The 13033-nt window shown below is 37.7% G+C and overlaps 1 protein-coding gene across 1 annotated transcript in view; it reads right to left on the bottom strand.

The window, feature by feature from the left end:
- Nucleotides 1-579: 579 nt before the first annotated feature.
- LOC126235629 (Down syndrome cell adhesion molecule-like protein Dscam2) overlaps nt 580-13033 on the bottom strand; it is a 197811-nt gene continuing 185357 nt past the window's right edge. The window contains exons 20-23 of the mRNA XM_049944340.1: nt 1471-1542; nt 1161-1244; nt 957-1028; nt 580-737 (exon numbers count right to left, since the gene is read on the bottom strand). Of these exons, the coding sequence (XP_049800297.1) occupies nt 580-737; nt 957-1028; nt 1161-1244; nt 1471-1542 (386 nt within the window). The remainder of the gene's footprint in view (nt 738-956; nt 1029-1160; nt 1245-1470; nt 1543-13033) is intronic.

Here is a 13033-nt window from a genome sequence, read left to right on the forward strand (position 1 = left end):
GATCAGATTTGAGAGGAACTGCAATATCTGATCCCAGAACTAAAGACAACTCAGTATCTTCAGGAAGACTCGAGTGTGTGGAGGTCATGCATCTATAATAAGTAGAATTAGGGACTGAAATGCTGTTGGCATGGCCGGGTCACCACAGTAATGCTTGAAGTAAGTAACAATAATTCATGTAGTAATACACCAGATAACACTGCTTTTATCAAATTCCTATAATTTCCTCTATAAAACACAAAGAGTCATGACAAGTAAACATTTGTTAAACTGATACATTCCACATAATTATAAAGAGCCATATTCATGATCTGTGAAACAAATATTAATTTAATATCTAATGCAATCTGACGTGAATTTTATTTGCAGGTCCAGTCATCAAGAACTGGATTTCTACAGCATCAACAACAGCCAGAGAAATACTACGTGCTCTTTTCTTCTTGGTAGAAAACAGACTCCTCTGAGGCATAGACTTTCTTTTATGGCCCTTATCTGTTTGCCTGAAATAACCATTTTGGGGTCAAACAGCTTCTACATTTGCCTTTAAGGATAACATAGTTTTTTTTGGCTAACTACAGTTCAGTTGTACATATATAAATTCAGAATTTCATTATAATCAAATAATGTTATCTCCATTGGATTTACTTTACACGCACATGATGCACCATGATGAACACCAGGCTGCCATGGCATAGTGCGTGGTTGTTCAACATGGACCTGATTGTGGGTGTCAAGCCCTGCAAATAATTTTTGGGTTATTATACAGACAAAATTGATAGGTCTAAATGGTGGCATATATTCCACTGCAAGTAACTTTTAAATCAGAATCCTAACACACTACATTGCTACTGAACAGCAACATTGTGAATATTACTTAATCTGACACCCTTAGCTGATATGAGGACATTAGAGCAGTATGAGATACATTCGGAATAATGGGTCCGATTAAGTGTTACCTGTTGTGCTGTGCTGCACAATTGGTATGGCATAACCATGCTGCACAGCAACAATGTGGTTCATGTCCAGCCCTGTAAATTAATTTAATATTATAATGCAGACACAGTAAAATAGAATTTAAAGATATCAATATACATTAATATGAATTCAGATTATTATCATACTCAGATATGTTACCTCCATTAGATTTACTTTACACACACCTGATGCACCATGATGAATACCTGACTGCCATAACATACTGTGTGGTTGTTCTACAACATGCAAGTGATTTTTGGTGTCAAGCCCTGCAAATAAATTTCATATCACAATTGAGGCAAAATTGATAGGTACTGAAAGATAGTATATACATATACTGTTCTGCAAGTAACTATTACATCAGATTCCAAACACACTGCATTGCTACTGAACAGCAAAATTCTAAATTTTACTTAATGTGACATGTTTATTTGGTGTGAGGACATTATAGTAGTACCACACATATTTAGAATGATGGATCCCATCAAGTTTTACCTGTTTTGCTGTGCTGTACATCTGGCATGGCACGACTATGCTCTGCAGGAACATCATGATTCATGTTGAGCTCTGCATATAAATTTCAAATTATAATTCACACAAAGTTGACAGGTACTGAACACAAATTCGTATATTAACCATGAATTACATTTTACTCTGCCAAGGTTCAACACATAAATGTATCTACTCAATAACTTGAAAATTGATACATACCCTCATTCAGAAGTGATTTTACTACTTCACATCTTTCTTCAGCATTTGGAACAGCCAGAGAAATATTATGTGCTGTTTTCTTCTTGGTAGAAAACAACCTCCGCTGTGGTATTAGCTTTCTTTTCTGGCCCTTATCTGTTTGTTTGAAATAACTGTTTCGGGCTCGAACAGCTCCTACATTTGCCTTTAAGGATAACACAGTTTTTTTGGCCAACTGAAGTTCAGTCTCAGTCATTCCACTGACAATATTGGAAAACTCTGAAATAAGCTTCTGTCTCCCTTCTAACAAAGATTTTGGTGTTTCTGAAACATATTTTGTGCTTACTTCAGCTAATATTGCTGCTCTCTCACTGGTGGCATCAACATCAGTACCCAGTACCTCTGGACTTTGCAGGGGATTTTCACAGACACTGTCATCTCGGCAAACAGTGTGAATGTGCTTACACATATTGAATCTAATACTGTAATCCATACATGTACAGTAATACCTATGTATGCACACATTGCAATCACTACATTTTAATTTGCACTCACAGTTGACTCTGTTATCTTTAACAATGTAGACCTCTGAAGATGATGTGGATGGCACTTCCCAACCACCATCTACCTCAGTGATGAGGTCCTTGTCCATTAACAAACTAGTTTTGTGTTTATTACGAATGTCTTGAACTTTGCTTGTAACCTTCCCTTTTACATTTGCTATAAGTCAGTCAAACATCTTGGCTGTAACTAGGGACATTAGTGTAGATATGCCTTTGTCCAGTCGTTTTATCTGTCTTGCATTACCATGTATTTCCTTTAACGTCCTATGCATACTCTCCACATGCATGTTGGTATTGAGACCGGCATACATTCTGTGACAGTAGGCCCAACGCTCCACATTTCCCTCATAGTGTGTCTTGAAGTATGAAGCAAATTCTGATGTGTCAGGGTCACTACTGAGCTTCTGCAGTGCTTTTTGCAGTGATTCCTGAAACATGCTTACATTTCTCAGCATTGACACTGATCTAATGAGCCGATACGCCTCATTTCTTTTATCCAGATCTGAAATTTTCCGCTTTATATTAGTTTTCCATGCTCTGTCCACATGCCAGGTACAATAGAGTCTCATCTTAGGAGCACCCATTGTCCTGTTCCATGCAATACTGTATGACTCTGCCAAATCAGACATGAATACATTCGGGCAAATTGGTCCAACCTGTGATTTTACGTACTGCAAAAATATACTTAAAACATCGGCGTCCTTCCTGTTCGAAATTAGAAATGCACATGGGAATCCTTGCCTGAGATCATCCAGTACTAAGAGAGTGGTCACTTCGAAATCATACCCGTTAAGCCCATGGGTTCCATCAATACAGATACAGTCTTCTCCATATTTTGATAACATTTCGCGTTGTGCTCTGTTCATTATCACTAATACAAAATCCTCACTCCTCAGTTCTTGATGTTCACTAGTCGAGTCTTGTGGTTTATAGAACGCAGGCGGATTCTCACTTTCGTTCATTTCTTTTACCCAAGCTTCGACACTGATTGCATCATTTTTATGTCTGACCGACTTGGAGGAGAGGTTATAGCTTGCTGCAATGTTATATAAGTCTTGCTTGGTAGTCAAATGGATTCTCTGCAAGTCCGAATCCTGCAAACTTGTCCGTACGTTATCTAGAACTTTGTCATACGGAAGTCCCATTGCAATATCTGTTGCTATGGTTTCCCGGTCTTTCTGACTCAGGGGCAGGTGCGTTAAATCTTGTTTGTGACCAATGTGGGTCGACACAAAATGTACTTGGTATGTTCCACCTTCGTGCACAGTTACTTTCATCTCTGCAGGGCACTTTCCATTCATTTTGTTGCTGCCTGTCAATTTAAGATGTCTTGTGCCTTTACCTTTGGAGATAAAGTTACCTGACCGATGGCAGCCATAATAATGTGTGGAACTAGTTGACCCATGCGTTTTAATAAACTTTGAATGTGTCGTGCGTTCAGTGTCTTCTTTCCACTGCAAAAACTCGTCTTCATTTGAGAACTGCAGATCTTCGGAATTAAGTTGAATTTGGTGAGCAGTTTGTAAATGATCTATCCAACCCTGTTTTGAACCACTTTGAAATGGGCACAATGTACACTTGAAGAACAACCCCCCTTCCTGCAAACCATGAATATTTCTTTGGTGGCGATACAAATTATTTTTAGAGAAAAAATTTTGTCACACACATAGCACTGATAGGAAGCTACAGTAGTTGTAGTGGCAACAGGCAGCTCTTGTTGATGGCTTTTGCAAACATGCTGACTGAGATTCTTTCTGTAATTAAAGACTTGCCCACACACTTCGCATTTAAAAGCACTCATTTGACTTACTACCATTAATTGCTGGTTTAATTCAAGTACATGGAGCAAATATTGAAGACATGGGGGCAGAGTGGCCGAGCGGTTGTAGGTGCTTCAGTCTGGAACTGCGCGACAGCTACGGTAGCAGGTTCGAATCCTGCCTCGGGCATGGATGTGTGTGATGTCCTTAGGTTAGTTAGGTTTAAGTAGTTCTAAGTTCTAGGGGACTGATGACCTCAGATGTTAAGTCCCATAACGCTCAGAGGCATTTGAACCATTTTTGAAGAAATGGGTGTAAGTGCTACTCTGAGATGAACAGACGGGAATTTGTGTCTGTCTTTCTGACAATTATAATACAAATGATGGATACATCATAATTGCGCAAGATTTCTTGTAGCATAATTCACACAATGTATGCGTCCTCTGAAACATTATGATGTAATATAACACAGCTGGAAATGTTATTAATTTTAGCTTTTTGAAATAGTTAGGTATTTCCCATATTACTGCAGAAGTTGTGTTCTAATGCATTATGATTGGCATAAACATAAGAATGTCCCAATTGGACACTGGTGATCGATACTCGTGATGTTTTCCATGCATTTGTGACCTACACAAGCATGTTTTTATAGGTTTGAAAACAACATCAAAATTGCTGGAGGTAAAGACAAATAGGTACTTTCAACTCTTAAGATTTATGTCTGTCATTTATAGTACTGTAACATTGATTGTTCACTGTCATCATGGTACAAGCAGTATTTCTCCTTAAGTGCCCAATGTAATTATGTTTTTTGTATGTCTACTTGTAATCTGTTTCTGTAATGCTTTATTATTCATGACACTTCTTTTTGTACTAATGTATCTGCAATTAAATGATTGGTTGTATATTGTCAGAGTACTCAGTAAACTTTTATTTTGTAAAACGTACAACGTATGTATCATGTTGTAATTTCATTGTACTGTTGGTACTGTATGTATGGAATTATTTCATAATGTTCTAAATTGTACAACTTTTGAATGTTAATGTGGTGTACTATCCTAAGAAACAATTGAAATTGTGGCATGTAGTGTAACACAGATTGTGTTTTCAAATATAGTTATCTGAATAATCAAATATAGTTTGCTACACCATTTGTATGACCAGTGAGAGAATTTAAACATCTATGATTGAGACTGTAGTTTGCAAAGTGAAAGGAATTCAGTTGTGACCTTTGAGATTTTTTTAATGATTAACTGTTGACATTACTACACTCCCAAAGATAATGGTATCCTCTTGGAACATCAGATATTGAGTCCCAGGCTAAATGCACCTTGTTCCCCACATTTGGTTTACTCTGTTGTGTTAGTAATTTATAGAAAGTTAATGATTCAATAAAATTATATCACTGAAGAATTTTCATTTTCATTATTGCATTGCCTGTCCTACATAATTAAATGCCATTCTCTGTGCTGCAGTGTCAAGAAAGTAGTCATCCTAAATATGTTATGTAACATGAATGTACTGAAGGCATAAACAAATCTCTGAAGCAAATCTCATAGGTGGTTCACGATTTTATCCCCAGCACCTCCCTGCATATCTTTCTACATTTAACAGAAAATCAGCCACTAGGCTGAGAGTAAGAATTCTTCTCTATCATTTCAGTCAATAAAGGTCTTCCTGGAAGGTCTTGGAGAGAGCCACTGGTTTCTTTGGAAAGATATGGAAAGAGGTAGTAGATTATCAAAGTTTTATGACTGGCTCAATTGGCAAGAGAGCTACTCTACAAAAACCAGTGTGGTATCTGGATTCAGATTCAGGCTGGTTCACAAATTTCATGTTTCATTAATGTTTCAAAAACAGTACACTCCACTGCACTGTAAAAGATTTCATTTTTGTGGTGTATACATCACAAATGGTTCTAATTGTTACATCACTTCCCATGAAGCTAGGTTATTGTTCATGTCTAATAGTGGAAAAACTGGGATGTGACAAACAAATCAAGGAATTAAGTCACCATTAATCTCATTATCTTGCAGTTCCTTGGAAAATATTTCTGACCAGTTTTCCTTTTTTTTTTTTTTTTTTTTATATGAAATCCAAGTGCTGCCACCATGCGCCACAATACTGACGCTTGCTTGAGTTGAGAACTGGTAACACCTAATATCATGACAATACACATGATGTATTGAACAATTAGTCAGGATATTTTAATAACACGGGACATTGAGCCAGAATGGAGTCTGGTCCCTTTTTTCTAGCCAGGGTATATCACCCGTGCAAGAATCTTTTCCATGTTCTGTGTGTTTACACATAATCCCTGGGGTTCTTGTTATGCATCCAATAGCCAAGATGGTGACTGCATAAAGATGCAATTAATGAAACTTGTACTTCTGTGCAGAACACTTTTAAAATAAAAATATTAGGTCTCACACTATAGATAATTGATAATATTTGAAGTCTTTTGGTGATATACAAAACTTCAGAGGATAATAGAATAGCTACATTTTCAGTTGTGATCAGTAACTTAATACCAAGAATGATCTCAAGAAAGAGATGTAAGCTAACTACTGAGAAATTAACTGTCAAGAGTCATGAAATATACTGGATCTAGTGTTATAATGAGACTGATGAATTCTTTTCATGGGAGGAAATTTGCATTACTGTGATAAATGTCAATTTCATAGCAAATTCAATTATATAATCACTTTAACTACCTCCAGAATTTCTATGTCTACCTAATCTTATTATGATCTGAGGTATGTTGGTAGTTGTCTTTGTAGGATTTTGTTGTGAAATGATGTTTGGTGAAATGTAGGATGCATAACACTTACACAAGTATACTGCAGCTAAATATATTATGAACTGATATAAATAACATTCTGATTTACAGTGTTATGCATTTTTATGTTTTCACTGTGTGTTGTATCTGATGTACAACTATATTATGAGTAGTAATATAAGTCAGAAATGGAATCAGACATTTTAACTTTAGAGTGAGGGCTTTCAAAATAATACTCAATAAAAAATAATTATGTATAAAGGAATCTTACGTTAAAGTGACATGTTCCACATCATTACAAAATATCGTATTCATAATCTATGGAACAAGTATTTATGTATGTATGTATAATAGAGATGGTACAATAATACTATTATACAAAATAAAACAGTAATATGTAATACTTATGTATGGTTAGTTTTCACCCACCCCAATATGTGGTTGGGGGATTTGGATTTAAAAAAAAAAGTTCAGAGAAACAAAATTTAAACAACGATATTGAGTCATTAGATAAACTCTTGTCAAGAAGGGGAAAATAATTCAAAATATAACAGAATAATTTTGCTGCTTAGTAAATGTGGAACATATTTGGCCAACCGCAGCCACCCTCTGGACACACTAAAATCTCCCATGAAAAAAAACGACGGAGGGTCTTTAAGACAAACTTAATGAGATAATCAGACACAAACAAGAGTAGTGTCACTGATTAATCACCAGACTGATGTGAATTATCCATCATCTTTAGAAAAACAATTCTGTTAATCATTTTCAAGTAACAATCAAAATTTAGTAACAAATATTTGCAAAAGTTGACTTGTTGAAGGAACTCAAAAATTCTACTTAATCTCTAATTATTTTCCTTCGAGTCAGCAGACGTTTCTTTGCTAATCAAAGTTCGTGAGGATGAATGTGTGAGTAGCTTGGTGGAACATGGAAGTAATGAAATGCTTTCATAATGCTGAAAGACAGCCAACTGGCTGGCTACTGCCCAGTTAGCCATTTTGGGCACTCCCTCTGTCAGGTCTACTTTATCTGGTGCGTGGGTTCAGATGGGGAAGAAGTCACATATACAAAGGTTGACAGCCACGTCCCAATGTGCAGTTTCTGTCAAGATGAGCAAGGAGGGTGAGAATAGATCTATGGTAGTAGGTGACAGTGTAGCAGTGCTGAAGCAGGTAGCATGCATTGCATAGCATAGAATGATATCTTCAGTCTGTGTGAGACCCTCAGTTTCTCAAACCCTCAACCAGGTGCCACTCCCCTCATATTACACTGTATGCAGGAGAATTATAAGTGAAAACTGAGCAATAACCTCTTAGAGGTTCTCACTGTCAAGGATCATGTGGTGGAAGACACTGTGACATTAAATAGGCATGTACCATCACAGCAACTGCCTATGCAGATGTGATTAAGGGTGCTGTAAAGGCTGATATATGTCATTGACAAAAACAGCCAGCCCGCATTTTGCTCTGTGATTGGTACTGTCTTCTCTTCAGTGGAGGCTATTGTCTACCATCACAGGAGTGTCAATAGGTTCAAAAATGTTCCTTGCAAACAGAGACACAATTGTCTTTCCAGCACTATGAGCTTCATTTCCTGTATGTGAATTCTGTAACCCATTACATGGGTGCAATTTTATCTACTTTGCTTCTTCTACCCTTCTATTGTGACAGTGGGGCCGTACAGGATTAGCCAAGTGGTCTAAGGCACTGTAGTCATGGACTGCGTGGCTGATCCCAGTGGAGGTTCGAGTCCTCCCTCGGGCATGAGTGTGTGTGTGTTTGTCCTTAGGATAATTTAGGTTAAGTGGTGTGTAAGCTTAGGGACTGATGACCTTAGCAGTTAAGTCCCATAAGATTTCACACACATTTGAAGTGGGCAACTGATCTGTGGGGTAGGAAAAGCAGGATTTACAGACGCGTATGTGGAAGCATCGGTGTTGTGTGGGTTGGGGAGCATTTGGCTTTTGGGTAGCAAGCCTACCACTAGAGTTTGACACTGAAACATTTTCTTCCATAATCTTCCAGTTGCCATGGCCACTACTCTTATTTCCTTATGACAAGATCACCTGAAGGTGGAGGATTTTGATTGTTTTTGGAGAGTTGGCTCGTGCATATGTTTCTGTTGATGTTGCAGGCAGTGAGGAGCTGGTAATTATGATGATAAATAGTCACTCAGCACTTGCTACAAATACTTTTATTCTATGCTACATCCATTGTGTATATGCTGCAAGAATAAAAGTATTTGTAGCAAGTGCTGAGTGATTATTTATCATCATAATTACCAGCTCCTCACTGCCTGCAACATCAACAGAAACATATGCACGAGCCAACTCTCCAAAAACAATCAAAATCCTCCACCTTCAGGTGATCTTGTCATAAGGAAATAAGAGTAGTGGTCATGGCAACTGGAAGATTATGGAAGAAAATGTTTCAGTGTCAAACTCTAGTGGTAGGCTTGCTACCCAAAAGCCAAATGCTCCCAAACCCACACAACACCGATGCTTCCACATTCGCGTCTGTAAATCCTGCTTTTCCTACCCCACAGATCAGTTGCCCACTGTCAAAAGAGAAAAGGTTCAAATGTGTGTGAAATCTTATGGGACTTAACTGCTAAGGTCAGTTCTCTTCTCTTTAGAGAATTGATCTGGCAAAGAGACAGTTCTTCTTGCTGCCGTATAGGGCAGCAATATTATTGGGGGTTAGAGCCAGCGGTTTGACATCCCCACACTGTCTTCACCACTGTAACAGCATAGGCCAGAAATGTTGGGATTTGGTGACCTACAATTAATCTCAGAGTCCACTGAATGTGATTCCTTTCATTATTTTTACTTATTACAATCTTTCTCTGCTTGGAAAATAGGGTAATCACTTCTCAAATCTGAGAGGTATCTGAAGTAGTCAATGTGCACCAATGAGGTGCATGCTGCCTGCTTCATGTGTGCCTCAACATATTTGCTGTAAGATGTCTTACCCTTGCAGGTCATTACCATAAGACCCAACTAGTGAAATTTAAAACATCACATGGTGCTGATGATGAATGCCCTAACCACTGCACACATTACTACCTGTGTTTACATACTGTGGTAAGTAGGAATGCTAAATCATAACAAATGTAACAGTTTTTCCAGGTCTTTATTGTTCCTACTAGTGACTTGTACTGCATCCATGATCCATTGATAAGCTGCTTCATATTTTAAAATCATGTCCATGAGGTCTCTACATATTACCCTTTCTACTATTTGGAGCATAGAAGCAAGCCTCACTGTTTCCTTTTCTATAAGTAGTATGCCATTAAACAGGCCCGTTATTAAAGTATATTGTCAAAATTCAAACAACAGAAACTCCAGGGAAGGATATCAACAGTGTAGGAAAAGACACATTGCTGCTTACCATAAAGTTTATATGTTAAGTTGCAGACAGACACAATTAAAACACACTTAAACACAAGCTTCCAGCCACAGCCTTCATCAGATAAAAAACACATCATTCATTCACAGGAGCAAGCACATCTCACGTACACATGACTGCCACCTACAGCAGCTCAGCCAAAATGGGGGAGTTGGGGAAACCTTCTCAGAAGATCCCTCCCTTCTCCCATCATCAAAACCATATCCCTAGATACTGGAGCCCTGACAGTTTTATCATAGCTTTCAAATAATTATTTAAGAACTCTGAATCATTATAACTGTTTTTCTTGGAACTGAGGTATTTAATGGCTCACGAGGACTTTTTAATATCTGCCGTTATCCACTTGTTTTGTGAGACATTGATATGATGTAGGTACCTCTGGAAATGTCTTTTCAAAATTCAATTTAAAAATGTTGAGAATTTAGAGATTTTCACATTTACATCAGTTTCTCCGTATAATTCATCTCAACTTTGGTTTGCTTGTTATTTTGAAATATCTTCTATTTTTATTTCTGATAGATGTCTTTCACAAACTTGCAGTTTTGGGGATTTTCTGATGCCAGATTTTACTGTTGTTATTTGCCAGAAATGGTCTGACAGCCAAAGATATTTTTCAGCTACATCACACTTTTCCCTGTCCATGTTTGTGGCCACAGTGTCAATCACCAATGGAGTCACTGCAGTAATATTTATTACACCATTGACCAACAGGGACATGCAAAAACTCTGAAGAATATTGATGAGGGTTTTGTTTTCATATTTGTGTTTATGTCTCCACAGAGAGGTTTGTTTACTTTAGTGTCTGAGGCTTTTAGAACTTCTGTTAATTTATTGAAAAAAGTTCCCACACTACTACTAGGAATTTGATACACACACAATATGATTAATTTTCTGGTTGTATCAAGCCCTGTTAATTCAGTAGCTGATATTTCAAAGTGTTTGTCGTCACTTATTGTAGTAAGGACACACCTTGATTTGAGCCACATTTCTTTTCTTGTATAAATTCACAATCCTCAACCCTTTTGAAGTAGCCTTGCGGTAAGGGTCTGTCCTTACATACAATGCTAATAATACATGTTTGATTTCTGTGTCTTTACACCAGTGCTACTGTGCAGTACAAGGACTGGATCTCACCTTCAGACTGTTGTATTTTATATTTTATTGATTGTATGATTTGATGAAGAGTTGTTAAGTCTCTGGAATGTCCCATGATACTTCTTCCAATGGGTTCTTGTTTTCTTATGACATGTAAAAATATCCATATTGTAAACTATTGTATCAGATTTTTTTATCTGCTGCAGATTTTAGTTGGGGAAATCTGTTATCTGGATTTATTATAAAAAGGATCTTCTTCTCCTGTGTATGACAGCAAATATTTCATCATGCTTGGCCCGAGGTACACCCCATATACTATGGTGAATCTACTGTACCAATCTTCTCTTCCTCTTCCTGCTTAGGACTAGGCCATGTCTAGTGAGACACCATGATGGTATTGACTGGCATGACAGCAACATGTGTGAACCTAGCTGCCATCACTGCCTTCTGTAACTCCACATTAATCTGCCTCAAAGTTCCATATAGATGTGGCTGATCATGACACTGGGACAACTCATCAAAGTGTGCATTTGTGCCATGTGTCAGGGAAACTGTCTTCTCCAGGTCACCACCTATGTCTTATGCCCCATTCCTGTCCAAACTGTTTCTGACCACTACCCACCATCACCATATGGTCATCTTTTGTGAAATCCGTAACTAAAGACCTCAAGTCATCCATCATTTGACAAAGCCCTGAATTTACTTTGAATATACTCGTGACCTTGTATGCTACCCTAATCTTTTCTGTAACTGAGGCCTACATCTTGCCCATGACTACTACCTAGTAGCACCACATTTTTTCTTCCCAACTCGTTGTATACTCCTAGGTTTCCTGACATTGTTTGAAATGCATTGTACATTTCATATTGCTAGTCCTACCCAAGGCTCTGCTCCACTGAACTCTGGCAGAAGTAAATACCTGTTTTTTGCGTTTTTTCTTCCTGCCCACTGCCAGTTCTTAACCACTGTCGTCCCCTTTATCTCTCTTGATCCTGATCAATTCCTACTTGCTTCCTTTTCTGTTCTTCAGACAAAATGTTCCTACTGCATACTCTGCATTTCCAGGAGTTTTCCCAGTGTTCTCCCCACAGCATCTACCCCCCCCCCCCCGCCCCCTCCCACCATAGTGAGAATATTTTCTACGAGACTGGCAACAAATCACCCTACTCGCTATTCTATAACAGCTCCTGTATCTCTCACTCATGATTGAATTCCATCGAAGAATTAGTTCAGATTTGTCAAGGACGTGAGATTGGCTGTAAGTACACACACACACACACACACACACGATGATAAATTGTTTTGCGTTTTTGCCGCTGTTTACGTTCTGTTTTAGAGGTACAGCGGCAGAAGAATTAATTACTAATTGCTTTGGTTTTGGAGAATCACGTTATAAAGAATGTTTAGATATGTTTTTAAACGTTAGCAACTCAGAAATTGTATGCCTACATCACGTCTGTCCAACCAGTAACAAAAACGAACTGTGTTGATAAAAATGAATTAAAACGTTTAATTACTGTTTTCTGGTAAGAACAGACAGAATAGACACTACTGGAACTAACTGCTGCCTTGTTTTAACGAAATTTAAATTATTAAGAAAACTTAAGCAGATATTTTAATGTTTATGTAACACAAAATTTCGGCCTACGTCGCGAGTATTGGGATTTCTAATAAACGAATTGCTTTTAAGAAAAAGTATTACTGAAAACGCTAAATATTTATTTCGTAACAAGAACGGACACTACAGCAAGTACACAAAAT

This window comes from Schistocerca nitens, chromosome 2 (genome assembly GCF_023898315.1).
Source record: "Schistocerca nitens isolate TAMUIC-IGC-003100 chromosome 2, iqSchNite1.1, whole genome shotgun sequence".
Lineage (NCBI taxonomy): Eukaryota > Metazoa > Arthropoda > Insecta > Orthoptera > Acrididae > Schistocerca > Schistocerca nitens.